The sequence below is a fragment of the Gallus gallus genome, chromosome 9 (genome assembly GCF_016699485.2).
Source record: "Gallus gallus isolate bGalGal1 chromosome 9, bGalGal1.mat.broiler.GRCg7b, whole genome shotgun sequence".
Taxonomy (NCBI): Eukaryota; Metazoa; Chordata; class Aves; order Galliformes; family Phasianidae; genus Gallus; species Gallus gallus.
The window spans coordinates 20,207,635-20,235,618 of NC_052540.1; the positions used below are offsets into that span (position 1 = coordinate 20,207,635).

General features: G+C 41.7%; 1 protein-coding gene and 1 long non-coding RNA gene across 8 annotated transcripts in view; one reads left to right on the forward strand and one right to left on the reverse strand.

The window, feature by feature from the left end:
- Positions 1 to 98: 98 nt before the first annotated feature.
- GOLIM4 (golgi integral membrane protein 4) lies at positions 99 to 27,961 on the forward strand. Of its 7 annotated transcripts, XM_046898800.1 has the most exons (18): positions 99 to 177; positions 476 to 714; positions 11,908 to 11,982; positions 12,778 to 12,827; positions 13,624 to 13,677; positions 14,187 to 14,337; positions 15,493 to 15,575; positions 16,013 to 16,096; positions 17,748 to 17,786; positions 18,908 to 19,072; positions 19,403 to 19,735; positions 20,660 to 20,913; positions 21,376 to 21,455; positions 21,919 to 22,031; positions 22,957 to 23,124; positions 23,856 to 23,924; positions 25,633 to 25,713; positions 26,077 to 27,961. In XM_046898800.1, exons 2-18 carry the CDS (start codon positions 528 to 530, stop codon positions 26,236 to 26,238), a joined length of 2,148 nt encoding a protein of 715 aa, XP_046754756.1. In that variant the 5' UTR covers positions 99 to 177; positions 476 to 527; the 3' UTR covers positions 26,239 to 27,961. The 7 variants fall into 7 exon arrangements, with proteins under 7 accessions (XP_046754756.1, XP_015147240.3, XP_046754757.1 ...); XM_015291754.4 differs by having other exon boundaries at positions 99 to 714; positions 20,660 to 20,898; XM_046898801.1 differs by lacking the exon at positions 17,748 to 17,786 and having other exon boundaries at positions 99 to 145; positions 573 to 714; positions 20,660 to 20,898.
- Positions 5,454 to 27,984, reverse strand: part of LOC124417097 — a 32,758-nt gene continuing 10,227 nt past the window's right edge. Inside the window, exon 3 of the long non-coding RNA XR_006930959.1 lies at positions 5,454 to 11,532. This is a non-coding gene — a long non-coding RNA (uncharacterized LOC124417097). The remainder of the gene's footprint in view (positions 11,533 to 27,984) is intronic.

Here is a 27,984-nt window from a genome sequence, read left to right on the forward strand (position 1 = left end):
ACACCGCGTGCACCCAATGCGCTCCGGCGCTGCCTCTCCGAAGGGAGGGGAGAACCCCGCGGTCGGGCCCAATGAGGCCGCGCCCGGAGCGGGACTTCCTTCGGGGATCCCGCGGCGGGGAGCTGCGGTGGAGCGGAGGTGACACGTAAGTGCGGGGCCGGGGAAGTTTCCTTTGTTCCTCTCAGGTGGCGGCGGGGCCGGACCGGGCCGGAGGGGCCGCCCGAGGCGAGCAGGGAGCCGCCCCTCGCCTCGCAGCCACAGCGCCGGGGGCCGCTCCCTCCCGCCGCCCGGGCGGCGCAGCATGCGGGCCGGCTCCGCCTGGAGGCGCGGGGCCCGCAGGCTGCACGAGGCCGCCCGGGGCGTCGCGGCGGTGCCCCGGGGCTGAGGCGCTCGGCCGGCCGCTCCCCGCCTCCTCGCCACCCCCGGCGCGGGCCCGGGGCCGCCGATGTCTCCGCCTCATCGCCGCCGCCCGCCGCCTCCCTCCGCTGTGCCGTGAGGGGCGGGGGCGCCGGGACCCCGCCGGGGACATGGGCAACGGGATGTGCTCCCGAAAGCAGAAGCGGATTTTCCAGACCCTCGTGCTGCTGACTGTGGTGTTCAGCTTCATCTACGGGGCGATGCTGTACTACGAGCTGCAGAGCCAGCTGCGGAAGGCTGAGGCCACGGCGCTCAAGTACCAGCAGCACCAGGAGTCCCTCTCGGCCCAGCTACAAGGTACTGCTGCCCGCCTACAGCCGAGGTTTGCACGCATCCCCCTTCTCCGTGGGAGCCTGGCTTCCCGCTGTCCCACCGCTTGTAAAGTTTTGCTCCCGAGGAGCTTCCCTCCCTCCTCTCCCTGCCAGCTGTGGGGCTGCCCTGCTGTGGGTGAGACCCCCCCGGCTCCAGTGGGGTCAGACAGCTCTGACACTCACAGAATCGTAGGGGTTGGAGGACAGCTCTGGGGATCGTGAGTCCAACCCCCTGCTAAAGCAGGTTCCCTACAGTAGGTCGTATAGGAAAGCGTCCAGGTGTCCCTCACTCCCATGCATTGTGTACAGTGCCTGCCAATCCCAAAGGCACGCACAGCACGCTGAAGTTGTTGGTATGAGTGGAAAAGGCAGGCATGCTGCTGCTCAGCGATACAGAACACCGTGCTTCTGGGACTTCCATGCCTCTGTGCTGTCCCAGCTGTACCTGTTCTATAGTGCTTACCGACTGTTTGGCTGCAGAAGCACAAAGCTGCAGTTCCAGGAGGACAGGTAGCCTGGAAATAGCTCCAGCAGAGGGAGGAATGTTGCAATAATTTACTCCCTGGGAAAAAAAGAAACAAGTTTGAGTGTAAAATTCAAATAAACTATCTGGGTAATGAAACAACCTTGAGTCTCTTGGCTTAAAGCTGTCACATAAATACAAATTCTTGTGTAGCTTGGTTTAAGGGTGCACCAGATGTGGGCTTTGTGTGATTGATGAAAAGCTGCTGATCTCTGACACACAGGAATCAGATGCAAAGAAGCAAATACATATGTGAAGCATCCACACTCTCAGGGGTGCAGGACCTTAGCACCTGTCTAACTGTGAAGTGCGAGGTTATCAGACCAACACATACAAAGTCCAGATCCAACTTTCAGAAAGCTTTAGGTTGTTTTGTTTGTTTGTTTTTTTCCTCAAAACTGTGTAAAGCAGATGAATGAACTGCTCTAGCAACTGTAATACTACTTAACCTCAGGGTGATCTTCAACCAGACTTGTCTGTGTGGGAGCAGACGTAAGAGCATGCCTAGAAGTGTATAGGTTTTATACAGAGATAGCATAATTAAGAGTCTAATGGAATAATCCTATGATGGTTTGTAATTTGAATGTATTTAGCTGTGACCTGAGGCCTCCATTACTTTGTTTTTCAATTTCAAGCAGAAATGCTCTAACAGAAGATAATTAAAACCTTTTCATTTCAGTTGCCAGCGAGGTGTACATGTTTGGCTGGGAGGTGGGTATGTGGCAGAGGGCTGAAAGGCTACTTTTGCTATTCTGTGTGTTTGCCAACAGTATTTGAAGAGGAAACAGGAACACCTTGTTCTCAGGTTAAAATTCAACAAGTTGGCTTCCTCTGTTGCTCTGGCAATGCCGAAGAAGAGCATGCAACAAACTAAGCAAACAGAGATGGGCTTTGGATCAGATAGGTTGAACGCAGATTGTTAGTTCACATGTTCCCCTTTTGAAACGTACCATCAGCTATCCCAACAAGTTCGTGGAGGAGTCCCTGTAGATTTTGTATGATGCCCTCTGGAATGGACTTCTGTGTCATCATCAGTGTTTTTGCTGGAGGAGTTTGTTAGTGGTGGGAGCACAGAGGGCTTGGGGGCTATGCCCCGTTGACTTGGAGATTCACAAACACCATCCTAACTATTGATACACAAAACCCAGGGCTATTTCTGAACACTTCCCACTTTGTTAAACTCTTCCGTATGGAGCGACATGAGGGAGTTTGTTCTAAACAGAGTTGTGTAAACAACATGATGTGCTAAGAGAAAACCTTGTGTTTGCAGGTGCAGCATCTGACTGCACTTTGAACTTTTAAATAGCCCAGATTTTAAATCAGCAACGTTTCCGTCACCAAACAAAAACAGCCCTACGAATACCAAAGCTACGTCTCTTTGCTGTCCTTTGCGACGTGAGAGATATTTTTGGATTTATTGTTTTATGGAAACTGCATTATTACTAAAGCAGCACAGCTTTATCTCTTCCATGTGACATAATCGGTTTCTCTAAGATAACGTTGGGTCTTGAAGCATGCACCTAAATCTTTTAAATGGGAAGTAGGTGGAAGGGCTGGTTCCCTTACATTGCGTTGCCAGGAGGGAAAGAGTGGGTGTATTCACACTGGCTGATTCCTCAGTGCTTTCTGCTCTTTTCTGGGTGATTGAATGAGACTCTAAAGCTCATTACCAGCAGAGGAGAGAACTGAACCTTGGACATGTACTTTCTGAGCAAACATTTCACCAGTAGGCTTTTATTTACTTAAAAAAGGAGAAAAAAGGCCACTTTCTGGGATTGTTCTTTTGAGGATCCCGAGCTGCACTGTGCTGGGCTGGTGGTGCTCCTGGATGGGCTGCGGGGCTGAGGTGCTGAGATGGCAGTGAAATAATGTCCATCCTCTGCATGTGGTTGGGTTTAGCTGGGACTGGTCGTGCCTATAGAAGAGCTGCTCTCCTGACTGCACACAGAGAAACGCTGTTGGGGCTTCTGGGTGAAATCTGTGCCAGTCTGTGAAATGCATAAAGGAGCATAGGTTATTCCTAAGTTTGTTTATCTGGTCACATTTCAATGCCAGAATTTTAGACTTGAATGCTTTTGGTCTGCCCGAAATATGAAGATTTCCCAGATGCAGTTGAAGCGTAGGCTCCCTTTGCTTCCTGCTGCGCCCTCTGCTATTTTCTCTCTGCACACTTTTTCAGGGTTTTTATCTATGATAGGAAGCTTCTTTTTGGTATTTGCCAATCCTTCGTGCCTGACTGAGCAGCGTTTTCTGACTTTGCTTGAAAAGCTAGTCTTGGATTTTTATGCTTTTTATAGCATTGCTTTATAAGTGCGGCATGTGAAGCAGGCTGAATCTTCTGTACAACCAGGGGAGAAAAAACAGGCCTAAGTGTACAGGAGAATGCACAGATAGCTGAAAAGCGATGCTGGAAGAGGTGTCAAAATCATTTAGCATGTGCACTGGTCTGAAGAGCGGTGCATATGGCTGTTGTTGTAGGGAGTTCTGCTCTTTCAGGTGTTCGCAGCGTGTGGTACTCAGCTGAGAAGCATTTGTGCTCATGAATAAGGGCAGGTTATGATGGGAACAGTGGCTGATGTGGGCAGCATGGGAAGGTTAACTGGTTAGAGGCTGGATCTTAGGCATGCTCTTTAGACAGCTCACGTTGTAGCAGGTTTTTTAGTCAAGAGCAAGGCTTCCAGGTTACATAGAATCATCATAGAATCATAGAATGGCCTGGGCTGAAAAGGACCACAATGATCATCCAGTTCCAACCCCCTGCTATGTTCAGGGTCGCCAACCAGCAGACCAGGCTGCCCAGAGCCACATCCAGCCTGGCCTTGAATGCCTCCAGGGATGGGGCATCCACAGCCTCCTTGGGCAACCTGTTCCAGTGCGTCACCACCCTCTGTGTGAAAAACTTCCTCCTAATATCCAACTTAAACCTCCCCTGTCTCAGTTTAAAACCATCCCCCCCTTGTCCTTTCGCTATCCACACTTGTAAACAGCCGTTCCCCTTTCTGTTTGTATGCTCCTTTCAAGTACTGGAAGGCCACAATGAGGTCTCCCCGGAGCCTTCTCTTCTCCAAGCTAAACAATCCCAGTTCCCTCAACCTTTCCTCATAGGAGAGGTGCTCCAGCCCTCTGACCATCTTAGTGGCCCTCCTCTGGACCCGCTCCAAGAGCTCCACGTCCTTCCTATACTGGGGGCCCCAGGCCTGGACACAGTACTCCAGATGGGGCCTCACAAGAGCCGAGTAGAGGGAGACAATCACCTCCCTCTCCCTGCTGGCCACCCTTTTTTTTTTTTTTTTAATACAGCCCAGAACACAGTTGGCCTTCTGGGCTGCAAGCGCACACTGCGGGCTCATGTCCAGCTTCTCATCCACCAGGACCCCCTGGAAGAGAATGTCACACTTTTGCATTTTTATCTCCTAACAAAGTTCTGATGGGCAGGAGAAAGTAGGGCTGCTTCACAGTGTGAATTAACCAGAGGCTACATTTTGAGATGAAACAAAATCTCTTGGCAGCTAAGAAACCCAAAGCCATTGTTATCTGTAAGGTGTTCTTCTGAGAAGCTGATCTTCCTGGTAAGCTGATTATTTTAAATCTCATTCTCTGAGCATTAATGTGTTTGAAACACGAAGACAATCTTATTTAATATTTCTTGAAATGATAAAAACAAAACCTGATACTGTTTGCCTCCTGCAAAGATGCCATCAAACTAAGTCTTAAGCTGCTGACTGTATAGGAACAGACTTCATTGCCAAAACAGATATATGTTGACAGCTGTAGACGAACGTGATCGTATCTTGGACTGCTTCGAGATTAATGCATCTACAAATGGGTTTTTAGCTCTCACAACTTCTGTCTTCCCATCCTCTGGGCATTAGGTAATTCCTTGTGTACTGTTTTAATCTGTTTAATCTGTCTTAATCCCTAATCCTAATGACAGCCTACATCTAGTGTCTTTTACTACCTTCATCTTCCTGATCTCTCTGTTAGAGCCTTAATGTTTCTGCTGCCTTCAGGCAATCTCTGCAGGCTGAGACTGTACTGTAATCTTGGGCGGCAACCCAGCAGGGGCTCTGAACTCAAGAGGTCAGGGTTGGCACAGTTGCAGACAACGTGTGGCTTTCCACAAAGATATCTGATCCAGTACTACAAAGCTCCAGCTGAGAAGCCAGTATTGGCATACTTGGTATTCCTTGGTATTTCTTGGGCCATTCAGCCTAAATTGAAGCCCCTCCTAGGAGGTGACCTGCTGGAAGTTCATCAGATGCACATGCATGTATAGCATGCATCAGCAGCGTAGTTCAGGTGACAGCTTGCTGTGCTAAGCACACAATGTGGGAAGAGTGGAAGAGGGTGGAAAAGACTTTGCAACTGTATTGACAACTTTTTTTAATAGTTAATGTCTGAGGTTACATACTCCCAGAGAGGTTCAGTTACAATTATAAGATTATGTCTTAAATATAACATGCCAGACACATTGTCTCATCGGGCTGGTTGTTTTTGCTGAGCAGCATACAGGATACTTAGCCAGTGGATCTAGGTGGGGCGGCTGCGTGACAGTTTCCATCCACTCTGAGGTTTGAGTATTCATTGTAGCTTCTCTTATATGGCTATGAAGATATCTCCTGCAATTCGTGGTTAGTATAGTTCGATAATTTTGCACAGAAATAATAATTAAATCTGTTCTGCTAAATATCTGGTCCTGTTCTGAGGTTTAATTGTAACGAAAGCTTAAATAATTGTAATTACTGGGGGGGAAAAAAGAATATACGGAATGATTAAGGCAGAATCTTTTCACCTTTTGTCGGGTGACTCATGTTGGTGGGTTTCTTGTTTGCTTTAATCATGAGTTAAAGGCATGACTTCCATGTCATGTTGGAGGCTGAGGTCAGTGCTGGGGGTATGCAGTCTGTTTGGGTGCTCTTTGTTTGAACAGGTGTCTTCTGTGCTGGATGCAATTCTGTTCTTTTTCTGACCATCTAGAATAAACTAAGCTTCCTGAGAAAAGAAACTGCAACTACATTATCTCCTCTTTCACAGGTGTTTTTTTTTGTTTTGTTTTTTTCTTTCCTCCAAGGTGTCCCAATTTGGTACCTTATTTCCCCATGGATTCAGGTCCCCAAGTTCAGCAGTCATTTCCAGGGGTAATCACAGAGATGCTGAGAGAAGTGCAGCCTGGTTGTGCTCCTGGGGGGTATCTGTTCCTATCCATGCCACCACACTGAATAATGACATTTTCAGTGTTTCAGTTAATCTCTCGTACTTGGATGCATATTTTAAGGTTTTATGGTGATCTTCTGTTTAACAAATAAATCACAAACCACCAACTCAATTCATTTCTGTATGCAGTTCTTCGAAGCATACACCTGAAGCTGGCTCCTAGCCCCTGTGTTATAGCACTCGTGAACAAATTGGAGGAAGTGGTTGAGCAGTTTGGTAAGGTGATAATTATAGCTGTTGTGTCACTTTCTGCCACATTCCGTTATGATAAACCAGCAGATGTAGGTGTCAGTTGGGATAGACCGTTGGGGTGTGTGGGTAATCGACACCATTTCTCTTCAGTGTCAGTTTTTGCTAATTTCTGGATGGATATATATGTATGAAAAAAGGTACATGGAAAATACATATACATGGGATGTTAACGCCACTAGAATCACTAGACTTCTTCATAAAGTTGAAAGGAGTCCAAAACGATTTTTGAGAGTAAGAACAGGCTGTTGTTTCCTGGAGCTGAGAGATGGATGAGCAGAGCCAGACAGTCAGAGGTGATGTGAGGGAGGAAGCTGTTGTCTCTGGAGCTCTTCTGCGTGTTTGTGTGTCTTCTACAAAGTGATCTCCTGTGTTATAACAGCAATGGCAGAATAATGGAAGGAAGAAAATAAAAAGGAAACAAAGAAATGGAATTATTCTACAAGGGCATCTGCTAATCATCCCATGTAGTTTATAGGATTACTTGAGCACCGTTCAGGCAACTCACCAGCAGAGGAATTGAACAGTCATGTAACTGTGTCTGGCAGAAGGATATCTTACAAATGCGATCATAAAAATTAAGTTAAAAATGTAAGTCTAAATTCACTAAATAGATTTTGTATGAACTACTTGCATTTGTCACTTCAAAACAAGAAAACTAACAAAACCACTTCAGCATAGACAGGAGTACAGGAAATGCCATATGGGAGGTGAGATCTTAACGTGACTGAGTGTGTCACAGCCATGTGTGGCACCAAAGGCTGGAAGAAGTCTTTGGAGTGTACAGGAAATCTCCTCTGGGATGGAAAATATGATCTTTTTCCAAATAAAAGTCATGTCTGGAGCCTAGCAGCTAGGGATTAAACGTTCAATCATGTTTAATAATCCTTCTCAAACTGGAATAGCTGCTGCTAAAAATAAATGTCCACTGCTCCAACGTGATAAATACCTTCCCTCATCCCACCTCTTCTCTCGGTTTTGCTTGGGATTTGTTTTTAAACCTGTTTCCTCAAGGTGGTCTTACTTCTAAGGGAGTACACAAGGCAGGCTGAAGTAGGATTCTATTAATTTAGATGTTTACTTCAATTTGGAAATTAATTTTCACATCATTCTGGTAATTGAATGGAGGCCAAAACTATTTCTTAGAAATAGAAGTGTGCCTTTCTGGGATGAACTGTCTTAGTGTGCCAAATTCCCCAGCACTGCCCCATTTCACAGCTGCATGCAAGCCAAACCTTTAAGATCTGCAGCACTCGTGCACGTTGTGCTTTGGGTTTTCCTCTTTTCTGTCTGAGGATGCAAAGCTGAAGGTTTGATAAGCATGTGAAAGTTTCATGTCCTTATCTGAAGCCTGCACGCATTCCAGAGCATTTTTGAACTTCGATCACGATTGGTCTGTTATCTTTTCCAGTTTGTTTCCACACTCAACAGTACAGAGGTTGGTAAAACCCCCTGATGTAGTGCAGGTTCCACAGGAAGCATCGATGATGGTTCTTGTCTGGCAACACGGCAGGGACTGAGCTGGGTTTTGCAGAGCTGGAAGCAGGAGATCCCACTGTTAAATACAAAGTGCTTTCTTAGAATCATTAATGCCACGCACAACACAAATGACTGGAGAATTAGGTCAAGGCAGTGGTTATTTTTAAGTACAATTACCAACACATGGTTTAGTTGCCAAGAGAAATTCTGCTCCTTTGTGGGAACTGGTTGTAATTCGACAAAGCTGTTATCTGATTGTTCTTTACGTGTGAAAGCTGCAAAGTGTAGGAGTTTGTTTTAAAGGGAACATAAATATGATACTGCATGCAGTGCTGGCTGTGGTTTGCAGTGAACAAAATGAGAGCAGTCCATCCATGCCTGTGTACAAAACTGTTCGGTAATTAAGCCAGAAGAATGCTTGTTCTTCACGCACGATCAGCTCCACATTATCTTGGCTTCTATTTCAATTCTTTGTTTATAAATTAAAAACAGAAAACATACAGGGCATAAAATATGGAATAGCTTCGATATTTTGTTCAGTATATTGTAGCTATCTGGTTTTGGTATAAAATACATTTTTTCTGGTTTTTAGTGTGGGAAGCCTACCGTGGTTCTACTTCAGCACTTGCAGTAGAGGTAGGGCAGTGGTAGGGAGCTCGTCCAGGAGCTCCCCATGCTTTAAGAGGATGTTTCTGGTCAGCTGGTTGCTGGTGGTGTGGGAGATCTCACTGTCTGAAGCCAGATTCACTGCCTTCATGGCATGCAGAACTTGAGGCTCCAAGAGTCTTGCTGTATTAATCATGTGTTCTCCCAGCGTGAAACATTAGCATCAGATGAGTCAAGAAATCTCTTCTGAGATCAAAATTTTAATTATTATCATTGGACTAGAAAATCTGTACGGATTGAAGGGGCTCTCACTCGTCTAATCGAAATGGGTTTTCTCTGAACAGAGAAGTTATTTGCATGGGTTCACATTTCAAATAGTTCTCTTTGCAGTGATGAGAATTGGAAATGTAACAGTATTTTTATAATGAATGTCTGCGTTGTACAGACCTTCGTAGCATTACTAGAAAGGTGACAGCGTGGTAGGGCACGCTCTGCTGGTTGCGTTCAACTCCACCACAGTCTGAGATGAAATACCATTGGATGTTGCCAAGACTACTGAAATCTGCTGGTTTTAAACCAAAGATGACGTTACTCTAAGCTCAGAGAAAGACTGAAGAGTTACAGAAGAGATGATAATGTTGCAATTAATAAGACTTGTGAATTGTGTTTGTTTAAATCCCAGTGTATTCGTAATTTCTCAGTGTGTAAGGTGATGTGAGTTGGGGTGTTTTAGATGCTCTCAGGTCATGCTTCTGACAGACCAAATATCAAAGTAATGTAGCTGAAAAACTGCTGATAATGGCAATCAGAAAATACTTTTTATGTATCCTATAATAGCTTATTTTTCTCAATAGCTTGACTGCAAAGCATAGGGGACCAACCATGAATATTAAATAACCTTGCTTTCATCAGAGCTCTCCACTCTTATGTTGCAATTAACGTTTAGCAGCGGTCACAGTGATGTAAGCTTCTGAGAACGTCGTGAGCTTCCTCCCCTTATGCAGAAAAGAAGGTGGTAGAGAAATCTTAAATCTTAATTCAAGAACTGCTGAATATTTCCTTATTGAACACAGAAGATGTCTTAATTAGCTGTGATCTCACTGGTTCTGTTGCTGGGCTTTGCTCTCTGAGGCTAGATCACCTTGCTGTGGATGAGAGAAAAGTGTTGCTGAATGTCTTTAAACCAGCAAATTAAGTAGAAGGGGATGGAGGAGAGGAACTTCCCCTCAGCCCTTTCCTCACTTGCTTTTTGGGCATCTAAAAGGCTATTTTAGGACACGGTGAGCTTTGTTCCAGTGTTTCAAAGGCTTCAGCACAGAAGTGGCAGAGGGATATGCCACCCAGAGGGACGTTAATGGCACTGCTCTGAAGTGCCGTGTGAAGGCAGGGCAGCCAGAGCTTAGCAGAGCCAAAATTGGATGTGAAAGGTATAAAGTAATGTGCTCCCTAAAAGCTGAGATGTGGCGTTCCTTTTCTCCTTTCTTCCTGCCCTTATCATTATGGCTTTATTGTGCAGGGCTTCTCCCCACACTTGTTAAAACACTGGGAGGAGCTGAAGGAGATCCGCTTGCTGACAAAGCAGTGCAATGAGAAACGTTACCTCCAAATCCGTTTGTGGTTTGGTCTAATTGCCAAGAAGGCTATTTCCACTCCTGATTGCATGGGAGGGGAAACCATGATGGATTTTCATTTCTCTCCTGAGTTGCTATGCTACAACCACTGCTCCTTTTGCAATGCAGTTCAGCATTCACGATCTTCAGTGCTCAGATAAAACCATTACTGTCATGGTGCCATTTTTTTCTTCTTTTCTGGAAACTTACTTGCTGGTCACTTTGTGAATATTCATTAAATGCTTGCTTTGTTGCAGAGGATGTCGATACATTCGTTCATCTTGACTGATGCCCTTGGCTTTGGATGATGAATAGCAAAGCAGAGATAGAAGCTGGATTGCTAATCAATCCTTGTCACCTAAGCCAAAATGTAAACACTTTGAGATAAGCCAGGAGACAAAGAACCTGCAGAATGCATCTTGCTGAAATTACGAATGCTTTTTAAGGTGCAAGAGGAGTTTTCTGTGGCTGCCAAGATAAAAATCCCTATTTGAGGCTTCCTGTTGAAGGCTTACACTTGCCAGCAGTCTGCTTCTCAGCAAATGAGTTCCCTAGTTTCGAAGGAAAAATCACAGGTTCCATTAATTTGTATAACTCCTTTGAGGAATGCAAATTAGATGTATCTGTTTTTGTTAAATAAACCATTTAGATAAATTCATAAACTGAAACCTCCTTTTGGGATGTTATAAGCAAACAGTTGCCTCAGATGGTGTTTGAAGGTCAGAAATTGCTGGGGACAGTGGCAAGGAAATGCTGAAAGCTCCATGTGTGCACTCCTTGGTAGGAGTCTGCTTATGTCACCTCTCAAGGGATGGCACCATTGGTCTGTTAGTGCTGAGGTGTGACCCAGAGTGGCTGCCATGTGGTGCAAATCTACTGTTATCCAGGCTGTACAATTAAAAAGAAAAAGAAAACGAAGTTGTCCAAGCTTTCAGAAGAAGTTAGTGTTTGATCTTGGGTTTTCTGTGTCTTAGGCTAACCAGCAAATCTAGTGTGCTGCTGCACCTTTCAGAGCCATCCTGCTCTGTGCATCCGTCTCGCTTCCGTCCCATGGCAATTTGTATGCTGCAGGATCTCCTCTGGCAGTGCTGGGGGTAGGGCTGTCCTGGTTATGTCCTCGTCTCTTTACAAACAAGGCAGAAGAGAAGGAAAGAATGAGAAAATTTGTACATCTATACCCTGGGAGGAAAACTGGTTGGGTAGGTTTCCTGTAGAACAACTGTAGCTAACTCCCCATAAACAAATAAATTATAGTTACCGCATTCTATGGTTATGCAATGGAGATGACCCAAACTTCAGGTTCAATATCAGATGCAGAAACATAAGCTCAAATGATGTAAGCAGTCCTTAACCCCGTGACCTCGTTCTACTTGTATTTTCTGGGCACGTTCTGTGCTGATGCTTTGGAATATTCTGGGAGGGGCTGGATTTCTTTTTCTTTATTTTCTTTGCATCCGTCACTTGTGAACTGAACTGTATGCAAATTTTCTCTTCTTAGTTGTATATGAGCACAGATCAAGATTAGAAAAATCACTGCAAAAGGAAAGGCTTGAACATAAGAAAGCAAAAGAAGGTAAAACATTGTTTTCCCTTTTATTTCTGTGATAAGTTGGGTTTTTAAGAAAAAAGTAACTTCAGATGCATTTTGTTGTATTTTAAATGAATTACAGATATAAGAAATCAATAGGGCCACCTTGGCAGATCTGTGCATTGTGTTTTTAGTACTTGTTACAGATCACCACAACATGGCAAACTATGCAAGTCTCCGTTATTCTTAAAACTGATGACTCAGCCGATGAATTAAATAACTGCTGTAGCAAAGGTTAAGAGCATTTCCAAAGATGACGTAGTGTACATGGGGTTCCTGATGGCTGCCTGGTGCCATCTGCTGGACAGCTGCCTCATGATATGCAAAGACAGTTCGTCACTGTTAAATCCCAAATTGAAGCAAAAGGACCTTGTTTTGCTGTACTTCAGCTTAGTCTTGACTTTCTCACTTTTTAAACTACACATCTTTATTGTAATAGAAAAATCACAGAATCACATCATGTATTTGTCGTTTTCCCTTTGAATGATGTTATTGAGAGAGGCTGTGTAACAGATTTGTGTCCATGGCCTTGAACTTCTTGCCCCTATACCTCATACAAATACTTTAAATACGTTTTTATTTATGATTTTTTTTTTAATGAAAATAGTTTTCAACACTTGAGCATTTTGTTAAGTTCTTTTGTTTCTGAAGATCTTTTGGAAATTGTAACTGCATTGTATTCTGCTCTTAGGAGAGTTTTTGTATGCAAAAGTTATTTAAGTACAAATTCCAAAGTTTTTTGTTTTGTTCTTAATGAGTATTTTTCCTTTTATGTTGTAGATTTTCTTGTTTATAAACTAGAAGCACAGGAAACCCTAAATAAAGGGAGGGTAAGTCGTCAGTCCTAGTACCAGCTTCTGAGATTTCAGTAATATTTGATGCTATGTGGGCTGCAAGAAAAAGGCTGTGCTCTGCCATTACAGCTGTTCAAAGAAAGAGGTCTTACAAGTGCTCACTGAAGGAGCTCTCACTGCATTTCTCCTCTGCCATTCTTAATTATGTGAGTTGCAGTAAGAGATATAACTAATAAGCTGTAATAATACCTTTCCAGAAAATTACTTTAGAAAATATCCTCCTGTTTCTATTATAGTCATTCAAACGCTGTCATTAGTTTTAAAGGGACAAGGGAATAAGAAAGGCGTTAGAAATCTTTTCATTGCTCGGTCCACAGAGAAAAAAAACAGTGACAGCTTTTTAACAAACGGTCTTTGAACAGGAAACTACATATAACTAATAATAATAAAATAATTAAAAAACCCAAACAATAAAGTGTTTTTAGATACCAAATGCCAGAAAGAAAGCTGTCTCTGGCAGAACCCAGAGACCTGTAGAGCTAGTATTTTATGGAGGCTTCAGGCTGAAAGTGGGGAGAACTTTGTGAGCTGAGTAAAATACATTAAAATGCATGGTTGCTGCAGTAAGTAATAATATACATATATACGTGCATGTATGTATATACACACTTGTTATGTTTCAGAGCAAGTGAAGAGCTTTATTTGTTTCTTGATGACATTATGTCCTTTGGTTTATGACTCCTAGATAACTGCACGTATTGAGGCTAGGTGAATGACAGTATTGTTCAGATTAATACTGATGTGTGCTTGTTTGTTTTTGTTTGTTTTACAGCAAGATTCAAATAGCCGATACAGTGCACTGAGTGTCCAGCACCAGATGTTGAAGGTAGGTAACTGAGCTATCCAGTTTCACAGAACACTGGAATTCTGCAGCTTGAAGGGTATGTGGCTTCAGTCATCTCATTCCAGGATGTCAGTACACTGGTGGTGCTTTCCTTGTACAACAGTGCTGTTGAAAGCTGATTTACTGTGGTTTTTAGTAATCAGGCTTTCCACTGGGTAATGTAATCTTACCAAACGCAGTTACTTGCATGGAGCAGCAACTTATCAGACTTTACATAGTTTGGCATCTAAGGAATTTCTCAGACACATTCAACTGCTCCTCATGAGACAGTGCAACTGCTGGGTGAGGTGACGTAGCCCATGAAAAGGAGACTGCTCATCACAGAGATCATTTTGTGTTTGAGAGGATCCGCAGGCTGCATGCTTTGAGTAATAAACTTCCTGTTATGAATGCTTCGTATTCATTTAGACTTATTCAATAAACTGCCAAAGTACATATTAGCCAGATATGCTAATACAGAGCTGTTCCAGTGTCCAACTTGGTATTTGCAGAGTCAACATGAAGAACTAAAGAAACAGCACGCTAACCTTGAGGAAGATCACCGAAAACAAGGAGAAGAGTTCAGCAGGACATTCAGTGATCACAAGCAGAGATACTTAGAACTGCAGCAGGAAAAAGAGCAGGAGATCTCTAAGCTGAAGGGTATATGTTGGCCGCCCATATTTAAGTGTGTGTCTGTCATGTTTTGTGTGATGTGAGATAGGCAGGCACAACGTCTGTTCTCACTAATTAGGAGGTGTAAGCTGTGTCAGACCTATTAGTTACATTTTCTTTATGATTTTCTGTGGCCTCTTTCTGAAATCTCTTCTTTACAAAGGGAAGTTAATAATTTTTGTCACTTCTATCAGAGATCTAATTGTGCCTCTTTATGAAGAGCCTTCACATACCTCATTTCTCATGGATATGCTTTTCTCCGTATTTCTCAGCTTCTCTGAAACACGTTGCACCTGCATGCTTAGAAGATGAGGTGTTCATTTTTATCTCTTAGCATCCAGTGTCCTATTTAAAAGCTCTCTTGCAGTTTACAGAACTCTCTAATCCTTGTTATACGACTGCATAAAACAGAAGGATGAGGGGCTCCCCATCATGGCCACTCTTATCCCATGCGTCACTAAAGCATGAGTTCATTTTGGAGCTGTCTGCAGTTTTGTCTGCACAGTATTTCACAGGCGAAGGCTGTGTGTATTAGTTCTGCCTTGGCACTGCACCAGTGAAGTCACACAGTGAGCTCTGGGGCTGAGCTGGATTGCAGCCTAACAGCTTGAAGTTTGGGCAGAGCTTGCTTGTGTCTGCTTGCAATATTCCACATCAACATAATGTAAGAAGTGGGAAGAGAAGCTCCTCTCCCTGGTCCCAGAACGTAAAGCTTCTTAAATATGCTGGCCATCTGGGCACCTCTTCCAAAATAATAGCTTAGTCCTTTGGAATAAAACTCTCACCAGATGCAATGTGGGGGAAGAGGGAAGAGGGGAGGGTGGCTTCCTCTCTGCATTTTAAAGATTCAGATTACCATAATGAATTTTGCCATCTGCGGTCCCTAGAATGAATGGCAATGCATAGTTCCAGTTGCAGGCTGGGTGCCCTCTAATAAAATTTAACCAAATATTACAGTTATTTTTTTGCTTGAAAATGTAAGATTCTTTATAGGATAGGTGAGAGATGTAAGGAAAGCAAATCCTACCATTTTGCTGATGCAGATTTAATATTGGAATTGTGTTCATTCTAGGTAGTTCCTGTTGCGGTGCTTTAGTATTATAAACCTGCCTGGGTTTAACCTCTGTTGTTTCTTTTAAATAGAATCCCTGTATAATTTACGGGAGGAGAACAGACAATTGAGAAAAGCTCACCAGGATGTTCATACCCAATTACAAGATGTAAAGGTAGGTTTGTTTTGAAGGAGGGCTTCCAGAACAATTAGCAAATAGAACAAAAACCCCAAGATTTAACAAGCAACAAATGGGCTATGACAAAGACCTGTAGTTTCTCTGATGTGGCAAAAGGGAGAGGAATATGGCTGTACTGCATTTCTTGTCTTTTGCCACCTGCACTTAAGGAACATGATCATTTTAAATATATATATATATATATATATATATTTAAGAAGAGGCTAAATTGGAAGATAAGTATTTAGTATAGAAATCTGAATTGGAAATTTGACTTTGTAAGTAATGTATTGTACGTTTGCCAAAAAGAATGTTGCATTTTGAAATGCATCGAATGATCCCTGTAGTTCAGAACCCCTTAGGCTACCTGACTTACCTTTAGAATAAACTTTGTGAGACATGTCATGCTCTTTTTTTTTTTTGTGTGTGTGTAGCAACAGCATAAGAACTTACTCTCCCAGCACAACCAGCTTGTAGTGACATTGGAAGACCACAAGAGTGCACTAGCTGCTGCACAGGTCAGAAAGGAAAGCAGCTTGTATTAGCTCTAACCTTCCTTACAGCTAGTTTCTCCTAGTTCAGCTGACTGTAACGTTATGCATGTAGCCTTTCGCATGGGGAATTTGCAATTAGCACAACGCTGCACACTGCAGGGAAATGCATGAGTTTAAGGGTTGCTTTAAAGAAGCTGCAACAACTTATAGGGCTCTCAGGAAATACAAAGCTGTATTTATAGGCCCCAGAGTGCACGTGTTATTGGTAAGAAGAGAATCTCCGCATTTATGAGATCTGTAGAATTTCTTTCTTTCTGTCTTCTCTGATAGAACTTCTATTAGTTTAACATCTCTCTCTCTGACTTTCTCATGTATCACTTTTAAAGACCTGGATGCTGATGTCTAATCAAGTTTCTTTTCGTGTACGAGTAAGGTTATATACATCAGTGCAAGAGAGATTGGGTATATACATACGGAGATATACAAGCTCCATTTGAAATTCAAATTAGTTTCCTCTTTTTTAAAAAGCAGCAGCATTGTCTTAGCTGTTGGTTTCAGATGACCTACCCATGTAGCCCAAACTTTGCTAGGCTACAGCAAATTCAGTCAGCTGTACAACCTGTGTAGGTCATAGAGAACTGGAAACTGGGAGTAATGTTGGAGAAAGGAAGACTCTGATGAAAGATGAGAGGGAAGGTAATGAGGCAGTGGGAAGTTACTTGTATTCCTGACTTAACTTTCTTCATCTGAATGTTTTTCAAGGTTCACAAAATCACGAGTTGCATTAAAAGGATTTTGGCTTTTTTAGGTTCTCTTTGTTTTGTGCATTGCATGTAGATATTCAAAACACAGGGAGAGACCAGGAAAATCTCTCATAGACTGTATGAAGATTCTTAATTTCCAGCATTAAGCATGCTGGAAGCTGATTGTAAGCTCTGTTCCCGCTGTCCTTGTTAGTTACCTGGTATGTATTTGTAATAACTGAAACTCACCCAGAGCAGATCCAGAGCCTGATTGAAGATCTACCAAAGCCAAAGGGAAGCTCCTTTTACTTCTCTTGGTTTTGGATTTAGTTTTGTGTCACACAAAGCCTTTCTATCTGTAAGAGGAGTGTGGCATTTATCATTTGGAGAACCTCGTTGAAGCAGAGGATCTCCTGCAGCCTTTCAGTACAGAAGGTATTCAGCACACTCACATAGTTTCTCCTGCAAATCAGCTACAGAAAGTGCACAAGGGATTATTGCTTAGAAATACAGCTCTGTAAATTACCCTGCTATTTCTAGGTGTATTCTAGACATTAAACATCAGTAGTCAATACAGCACTAATGTATTTGTGACCTGAATCTTCAAGGCATTTTAATTTCGGTCCTTTTCCACAGCTCAAACAGCCAGACAGACTCTTTGTACATTTTTATAAATCCTGTCTTTCTGCCAGCCTTAATACCTTTTAGGCTGTGGCCCTGAATCACAATGTTCAGCTTAGAATGATTTGTATGGTGAGATGGAGTACTTGAAGTCTGATCTAGACATGCACAGTTTAAATATCCCAGTGTATTGTTCTCTCTGCATGGTCAGTGAATAGGGGGGGAAATAAAAATCAAACAACTATGTATCTGTCTTATGTTGAGTAAATATTATGTTTTCCTCTAAAATTTCATATTGGACTCTCCAACAGTTAATCAGGAAAGAGAAGTATCCCTCTGGAATGATGAAAGTAATTACTTTGCGTTCTGCTTTGCTTTGCTTTTAGGCCCGTCTGTTTTAACAGCTGCCTTAGTCTTTTGAGGATGCTTCGAGGTGCGCCTAGCTTCAGAGCTGTAATGCAATGCATCATGTCAATCTGTAGCACTGTGGATATTGTTTTGTATGAGTATTATGCATTGTTCATCAATGCATCGTGCCTGTCTGCTGTACTATTGATTGCTATGATACCACATAACACACTGAATGACATACACAATAGCCAGATTTTAAGCTGAGTTTTTAAATGACTTACAAAATGCACCTCTGACTTCAGAATAATAAATGCTCCCACCACCTCCACTGGAGCAACAGAGATACCCTGCTGCGAGACACTGCCTCTCTTATAAGCAGTTGGTCAGCTTTTGTGAATCTTGCATTTCTCAATAAATTTTACTTTGTGACGAGCTTTCTTCTATACCTATTGTATAGGCAGCGACCAGTCTTGCTTCTCATGCTGGATTTCAAGGCTTGAGGAAAATATTCTGATCTTGTACAGAGTTAAACTGCAAATCAGAATACATCCTACTGTTACATTTTAGGAACACTTAAGAAATTTACATTTGGTCTTTTTTTTCCTTTTTCCTTACTCATTGCCAAAGGTGTTCTGTGACTTTCCTTGCCTCAGTTCTGTATCTTGTCTGTTGTCTTTTGTAATACCTGTCTAAATGTAGAGGATTTGGCATTTTCATGATGTGTATACATACTAAAAGAACTGTGCTGCTTTCTACCAGTAAAGAAGCTGGGATGCTCTGTTTCCCTCGCCTTAGTCTGCCAAGGAAACTGCATTGTCTCCTTTTGACAATTCTGCTTGGCATGAAAAAAACAAATCTTCATCTTTGTCCTATGGGGATTTTTTCAACTTTCTTTGCATGCACGTGCGCTTTGGCTGAAAAGATTATGATGAATCAATGCTGTTTAGCGCATGGAAACAACCATTCTTGAAAGGTCTCATCCCTGCTACTCCCTAGTAGTTGCTGTGATGTGAATATTGAGTCTTTCTAGCATATGTCTTGCCAGCAAGCTCACTCTGGCGTCACTACGTTTTATTAAGAACTTGATTTGGACGTGGTGTAATTAATGTGTTGACTTCAGTCCCAGGTGGAGGAATACAAACAGCTGAAGGACACACTGAACAAAATACCAAGTTTCCGCCATTCTGAGAAGTTGGAACCAAACAAACAACCGGAGGTGCGGGCGCCATCTCCCCACAGTGACCTCCCAGAACACCACAAAGCTGCAGCTGAATTGCATAAAGAGGTATAAAGCACTGACTTGCTACATTAGCTGTAGAACCACTCCATTCAGTAAAATACTAGCTACGTGCTCAACTTCCACTGGAAACATACATATAGGACTACTTGATGATGCTGTTGTATTGTGTAACAGCTTGTTTAGGTATGCAGAGCCAAGAATCAAGTATTGATACCTTCTGGCAGGAAAGGTAGCATGTGCTAAGGCAGGTTGGCTCTCCTGGCTACAGTTTCACTACTGCAGGGGGAAATAAAGGTATCTGTACCTGGTGCTTAGCTCTCCTGAAAAAATGAAATCCCTAATATCTTGCACTGTATAATGTTACATGTTTTTCAGAGTGAGAAGCCAAAAGAGAGAGAAGAAATAAATACCCAAGAGAGAGATGACAGAGCTGAGTCTTTTCATCTACCAAGAAGGGCTAACGAGGGCCAGCATGCCAAAGAAGTAAATATTCAGGAGCAGCAAGAAGCTGGAGAGGATGACGAGCAACATGTTGATCAGGCAGAAGAGGAACGCAAAAAAGAACTTGAAGAAGAGGAAATGGAGCAGGCAGGTCAGCCTCAGCACTTAGAAGAAGAACAGGACCAAGTGCCAGAAGAGCATGAGTGGAAGAAACAGGAACAGAAAGAAGAAGAAACCAACATATTGGGTGAACATCTTCCATCAGAGGTATGGAGCACTTTTCTTACCTGCTGGTTAATTAATACACTGTTTAAATGGAGGCATTGCTCATCTTTGCTGGCTCTGGTACTTGCCTGTTCCCAGGTAAAACTGGTATAGCATTTACAGAAAATTTAGGATTCAAAGCACTTACATGCACAGGATCAGCTCATGCTCACTTCTGTGCTTGCCAAATGCAGCTTAATTAACATTAATTCTGCTGATAAAGAGCAACAGGTGGAAGAAAAGAGCAATCATGTTGAATCCCGTGTTCTATTTTAAATTTGAAGCCTGTGGTAGGTAATGGAAAGTAGATAGCTTATGAGCATGACTTGTAGAATAGCCCGAGCTGGAAGGGAATTGTGATCAGCACTTTGATGAGGAGGTGTCCTGCCATACTAATTTGATCAATCTCAGCAAACTGCAGACTTTCCTTTTCAGATATACCTTTCTTCTATAAGCACATTTCCATCCCAGTGTTTACTACCATTTAATAGGGAATTTAAACTGCAAGGTGAACATGACTAAAGTAGGGGAAATCAGTGTGGAGCAGTGGCAAGTCTTGCTCTGTGCAGCTCTAAATAAAACCACTGAGTGCTGGATTTATGTTCTAGATCAGATCTCTAATGGAATATACATTTTACTGGTTTCTCTCATATTATTGAGTAGGAAAAGTGTGACTTCCTGCAGTTTCCTATCCTCTTCACCATGTTCTCCACAAACACCCCCACAACTCTCAAAGTCTGTTCAAAAAATTGGTTTAAATTTAAACAAAGACAACAAATAATGAAATAACTTTTTTATAATGTTCTCTGTTGCATATAGAATCTGCATAATTTCCCCACTTACTTTTGATGTCAGAAGTTTCTTCATGCTTGCTTCTGATCACTGAATATAGCATTTTAACCTGTGACTAAAACATGCCTTTGGCAGGTAACACCAACAAAAGCTGTCACAAAAAGATACAAGCCAGCCTACGAAGAGCAACTGGAGCAGCAACAGCTTGCAGCCCAAAGAGCAGAGGAAGCCAATCAGCTCAGGGAACATCAGGAATCGCTGCACCAGCAAAGACTGCAAACACAGCTATTACGACAGCAACAGCTTCAAGAAAAAGAGCTTCAGCTACAGAGGGAGGCAGAGCAAGGAGAAAAATTCTATAAGAACCAACTGAGGTTAAATTCTTTTATGTATGTTTGTTATGGACTGTGCATTGCATGGTCTGTGTTCTGGGTATTATGGCATCCACCACACAACCACTGAAAAGAGGCAAATCTCATACAAGTCTGGACTATCCAGAAATTAAATGAAGTTGGCCTCATCTCCTCCTTTCTATGGATAAATATGATTGCTGTTTTTAAGAGTGGGAGTTGGTTGGTTTTTTGTTTGGTTTTTTTTCCCCTTTTACCACGGAAGCCTCTGAAATCTGGAGAAATGAGAGCACACAGAAGTTAGTATAGGGAGTGCTCATTCTATAAAGGGCACTGTCTGTCAGGAAAGGTGATGCTAAAAAGTAACAGCTAATATAAAGCTAGAGTGGAAAACGTTCTGGCAGGAGTTAGGAGAGGCAGAGATGTGATATGGTGGTTTGTTTCTTGAAACTAAAACACTTTCTGAAGCTGAAATAATGAATTTGCATTTACTTTTCTCAGTCAGCAGGCTCGCTATGATAACATGGACCATGATATTGTACAAGGGGAAGAAGAGCAAGGTATTCAGGAAGAAGAAGGAGGTAAGGTTCCCCCTGAACTGCATTTCATGCAAGGTTTTGATATTATTTCCCATTCGGTTCAGATTCAAATGAAATATAAACAAAGAAAAAATAAGCAGTTTAAAATCCCAGACTCAAGTAACACTGTTGGAACTGATTGAAATACAGGTTTTACTAAAGATCATACCCATATTTCTGAAAGGAAAAGTGTCCTTTTGATTAAGCTCCTCAGACTGGGCTTTAAGTCTCTGTTACATTTATGGCTTTGCCTATGATTTTCTTGGGTGTCTTCAAATTTAATGATTTTTTAGTGTTAGTTTCCTTCTACAAGTAAAACAGCTCTGTTAGCATTACCTGTTTGGTAAGCTCTTTAGGGAGAAGCTGCCTACTGCTAAGTGCACGTGTGGAAGCCACTATATGACACTCTTTCCTAAAAGGGCTACCTAGAAACTGCAGTAATACAATAATATAAAAAATTTGTCAGCTTATGAACATGACAACCAGCACCGGGATGAAGGTGAGGATGAGGATCAAAACAATGCAAATGAACAGCACGAACCAGAACATCAAGGAGAAAATCAGCAGGCTGATGAACCAGTGAGTATGAATTAGATGCTGTGGTTTGCAATTGCTACTGAAATGAAAACCCAGAAGTCTCATCTAACATAATTACACATTACAGAAATAAGGTGAAGCGGAGGTCTGCTGGGAAGACGAGTCTGACAGTTTGAAACTACATCCGAGATCTATTTAAAGTTGCTGTTTCTAATTTGGGAAGAAATGAAAGAGAGCTTTCTTGTTGGAAGCCAGTTGCTTTTGTAAATTCTTTTGATCTGTGCGTTAGGTAGAATAAAGGATTTGGTGACAAGATAAGAGATGAGAGCCAACTTAATAACCACTGAAACCAGCTGGAGCCTTTCCACAGGAATCAGTGGTCACTAGATCAAAATCCTGTCAGTACCACAAAGCGTGAGTTCTTGAAAGGAGAGCATAACTTCACTGACAGCAATCACAGTATGGATTGCACAGAGATATAGATGCAGTAGAATCAGTATCATGCCTTCCCCAAGTTCAATTTTTTTATACGGTATTGTGGAAAATAAAACATGTCATCTTTCCTCCCCTGCCCGTAAGCAAATTTAGTGGTATAGTAAATATTTCTAAAAGACCTTCATATTGTTGGCTATAAAGATACTGGAAAGACTTCTAGTGAATGAAAAGTAGAAAGAAAATGCTCACTTTTGAATGGCAAAGTATGATGAAGACTGAATATAGATGAGGTCAATATTATAAAAGACTGGTACCAAAAGATCTCATTTCTTTTAAGCTGTGTACATTAAATTTTTAAGTATTTTTTTAACCTGGTCTTCATCAGGCATTGTCAGCTTTCAGATACTCAGTAAATAAATGAGGCCAACAGCCTACATGGCTCTAACATATGTTGTTCTAAGGTAGCTTTCAAGTGAATTTGACTGCGAGATTAAATGAATGTGTATTTAACATTCATATCTGAAAAATACAGAGGGCAGCCATGGAAGATGTGAACCCTGCTGATGACCCTAACAATCAGGGAGAAGATGAATTTGAGGAGGCTGAACAAGAGAGAGAAGAAAATCTACCAGACGAAAATGAGAAGCACAAGCAGAACAGTGAGAAACAAGGGCATCCCGGAGTGGAAGAGCACCTAGTGGTCAGTAAAGGGAAAGAAAGCACCTGTGGGTACTCTGTAAGAGCAGCATAGCATTGCTTGATGAGAAAACACTTAACTCCAAATATAAAGATCTATTTTAAACCAGACATAGGTGAAAGTATGAAATTACTCCTGGTGACACACCAGTATGTCTTTCATGACTAGTTTTGCCCAGCAAGGTTCTGTAGTCTTATTCTTAGGGGCCTCTGTAATGACCTTCACACAAACCACTGCTAGAGCCCCCGTTCATACAATCTCCATGTTTTTGTTTTGTTTTTCCTTGCTGTGTTGTCTCCATGCCATCAACACTCAATCAACTGTAAACGTTGGCATCCCTTTACCTCTGTGGCCATTCCAGTGAATGCCACACCTTTCAATTGTGTTCTAATTGTAAGCTCCTCTAGGCAGAGATAATCTGTATTTTTATGAAATTGGTCTGTATTGGCAGGACTATTTCATTCCTGATTAGTATGGAAACTATTGCTTAATTTTATGAAGTGATTTTTATTATTATCGTTCTGCTGTCTATCTTTTAATTTAGGGCAAGTCTAAATCTTATAGCCAGGCTATCATTAATGCTAATGAATGCTCTGTAACTTCTTATCCTGGTATTTTTTTCTTTGCCTTTGCATGAAGTTTTTAGTTCCAGAATAAGAATCTTTAACCCTTTGTCTTCTAAAATTAATGGCTATGTACACAAAAAACTGAATTTTCACATAATCTTTCTGCAGATGGCAGGAAATCCCGACCAGCAGGAAGATAATGTGGATGAGCAGTATCAGGAAGAGGGCGAGGAAGAGGTAAGACAACAGATGTAAGGCATATGTGGATCAGATAGCATAGCAAAAGTTCATTAACTTTCAGGGCTGGTATCTTTTATAACTGCAAAATGAACCAAAGCACTCTGCCAATGGTAGTTTCTGACTTTATGAAACCTTGCTAGTGTTTGCCATTACTCTGCTGTGCACTGATGGACACAGACACATTTAGTGTCATTCCTGCTTATGTGCTGTGATTTGTTAGCCTTCCGTATAACACAATATTAATTGTGAAATAATTGAAAAGATTAAGCCATTCACAATGCAAGGATAAAATCCTGCAAACCTCAAGCCCTTTGAAGGTCACTGCAAACCTCATTAACTTTGCACCTCTAATCACACATTGCTGTTCTGTGCAAACTGCTTTCTTGGTCAATTATTTACTGTTTAAGACCGACTTTGATTTATCTGTGCTCCTTCTAAGCATTGCAAGTTAGTCCCTACTGCTTGTGGAGTCAAATAGGTGGGAAGCTGTTAGCACATTGCTTGGAACTGCAGAAATAAAAGGAGGGAAAAGGGAACTTTTCCTTCATGTGTTGAATGGCATGCTCATTAACATGCACTACCCTGTACTGTGCTCTGCAGTTCTTCAGTACTTACCTAATCAATTGCTATTTTCTCCTTCATACATAATGATTTACAAAAAGCAATATAAACGGCTATTCATTATTCACTAATGGGGATTAGCTGGTATGCACTTAGAATTCAACAGTTCAAAATACAGTGCTTAAATCAAACCAGTCATTAGGAACTGGGAATGGCTGGCATTTGGCAATTACTTTGGCTACAGGAAATAATTTGATGCACGTTTCATAAAGGACTAGAACCAGTGTGCCTACTGGAAGCATTAATTGTAAGCAGCAACTGAATGGGTAATTAAGAATGAGGTAAGATGCTATAACTAGGAATAGTTTCTGTATTAGGTTGACTAAAATATTACATGCTGCTGTTCAAATCTTTTTAAAATATCCCTCAGTGATCCAGGTTTGATAGCTTCTCATCTGCTGGCAGCAATACCTAACTCCAAACAAAACGTTCACAAGCAGCTTTCACCTCCTGCTTAGAGAAACTGCTGAGTACACTGTCTGGCTACAATGAAGGTTGACAGAGAGGGAGAAAAAAAGCTAAATAATTTGGCTATTGCTGCTGCTGTTCAGGAGAACGTGAGAGGGAGCCCTGCTGGAAGTAGCACTCACGTTCTTGATGTTTGTGGCAGGCGTAGGTGGCAGCAGTGAGTAGCAAATACTTCCCAGCCAGGTGAAGTGGCTGTTTTCCGCTGGGGGAGCTGAAAGGCCTTAGGGAAGGCATCATACCCAACTTGTAGGTCACCATTTGAAGCAGATGTGCACAAAAGCTTACAGTTCTTCAACAGCAAATCAAGTTTACTTCTTTGTAATTGGCACCTAAATACGAAAGGACATGGAAGTGAAGGAAAGTGCTGACAGAAAGAAAGGGCAGGGGTGAAAGAGCTTGTTCTGCACTACCAGTCCCTGTTTACTCTTCTGAAGTTTTCCAAGAGTGGTTATGAGCAGATTCACGATTTGTGCTTTCCTTCCTTTAACCTGTCCATGCCCTTTTCTCTTTTGAAAAAATCTTTGTTCTGTGAAGATGTGCACACTTATGCCACAGGCTCCTTTTTTTTTTTTTAAAAAGATGACTAAAATGTACAGAACATCTCTGTGCTTTTCAGATTCAGGAAGATTTGACTGAGGAGAAGAAACGAGAACTGGAACGCAATGCTGAAGAGCCGTATGGTGAAAATGATGAAAATGTAGGTGCTGCGTAAACCCATAAACTCAGTGGGTGACATGACAGGCCTAAACACTTAACACAGCTGTGATCATGTCACAGTGACATCGCATAATCACTGTTGTAACTTTCTTCAGATTATAGGCCTTGAAGTTTCACACTCAATCTGAACTTTCTTTTGCTCATCCTTCCACCCCCACATCCACTGTCAGTGCTCGGACACCTTTGGAAAGCTTTTCCTATGCTTGACCATCAGCACAACTCCTCTAGCTGATTCATTTTTTCCTTCTCCTTAACCTCAGCTCATTGCTGCAGCATAAACTCTGAGGAAGCTGCCACTTTGATGGAATCTGATTATTTTTCTTTTTCTTTTTTAATAAATCAGGGAGATGAAAAGAATAATGGGGAAACAGATCAAGAGCAAGAAATGCAAGACGAGAACAACCCTCAGAAGGAAGTTCGTGAAGAAAATTATGAGGAGGAAGAGGAGGAGGAGGAGGAACGTGGAGCTGCTGCAGCAAAAACACGGAGGCGAGGGGAGATGTAGTCCTCACTTTTTGGTAGCACACACATTCCCGATTTTAAGAAAAACTCTTTTGGGATATGTAAGTCCCAAAATAAATTTGCGTTTTACTCTTTTTACTTTTCTATTAGATGCTCTCCTACATTTATATGAATACAGTATTTTGATACTCTAGATTAGGATTTCTTTTCTATTAAATATGTACATAAGCAGACATCACGCAGGTTTCATTTGTCATCCTTCAGGGCATGTTTTAAGAGGCCAATCTGTAATATACTTCCACTTTTTCCAAGCCTGACAAACACTTGGTCTAATTTCAGATATGCTCAACATCTGAGGGAATACATCTAGTGCCTAAGCCCAGTCAGCATTAGTCAATCCAGCCCTGTCTTCCTTGACACCACTCACATGACTAATGGCTGGCCAGCTACCTGTCCGAGGCACAACCTGCAGTGCTCCTGAAGGCCCACAGGTAGCTTCATTCATTATAATCTCATGAGATTCTTCAAATCCTTGAAGATGAGCACATGCCCAGCTATTTGTGGGACCAAGCCTCTTACAGATGCAGGACAGTTATAAAATATGCAAGTTTTACAAGCCTTCAAAATACAGCCAGGTTAACAGCTGTTCATTTTGGCAGCTGTTTATATACAGCTAAATTATGCATTTATTTTAATGAGCATACCTAGGTACTTCAATTACATGCACTACATAGCAGATAACGTAAATGGTGCTATGCTGAGATGCGAGTTAGGAACTGATTTAGACTTGATGATCCTTCATGACAAATCAAAACACTACAGCTGTCACAGGAATTAAGATTTACAGAAGGAACAATTTTGTCATCCTAGCTAATATATTACAGTGTGACCTACCAACTGTAATTAGATCACCTTCATGACATGCTCTCTGGAGACTGGAGAGAGGGTTAAGGCATTTAAAATGAGTTGGTGTGATTTGGTGCCAGATGTCAAACTAAAGCCTTTACCTTCTTTTACTTATTTATTTTTAAATCTAAGCTGGAAAAACTTCTGTGTCCTCTACTGTGAAAATCACATGAGAGACAAATCCCACAGAAGTTTTTTGAACAGCAAGCATCTCTAGCACTGCATGCCTGGATGTAAGGGAAAAGGGGTGGGGAATGACACAAAAATTGTGCCTTGGTGTAAGCTACTATGAACATAATCACAGTGCATGAATATATACAATATTTGTATTGGTACAGATCATAGTTATTTAATATATGTTTTTAAGGAGAGTGGGAATCTGGATTTCCTAGGCCACGCCCCATTGCTGGAAATGAGGCACGCAGTAGCTCCCCTTAGGAAGTGTGTGTTAATATATAAAAGGATAGGGTTTGGGATTTTTCCCTTTTTAAATAACGATGCATAGCAATGGTTTTAGTTTAACTTTTGATATGAATGTAATTTAATTCGTTTTTCTACTAACTCAATTACATTAAGTTTTATAGTTGGTTTCCATTCTCGGTAATTTTCCTGAATATCTCAGACACAGTGCTTATGTTTCATAGGAATATTTTTGTCAGCGAGTACTTTGGGTTTTTAGTTACCATAAATCAGAGTTACCTTATGTATAAAAAAAGTTTACATGATACTGTAAAATGTATAATATGTACATAATCTGCAGAATACGATTATTTTGGTAAATTGGCCTGTATTTTTAATGTCACTGTTGCAGTATTTAATTATTTGAGGCATAATAAAACTTGACTGCAGTCAATAAACTAGAATATAGTCACTCATTTTTCAC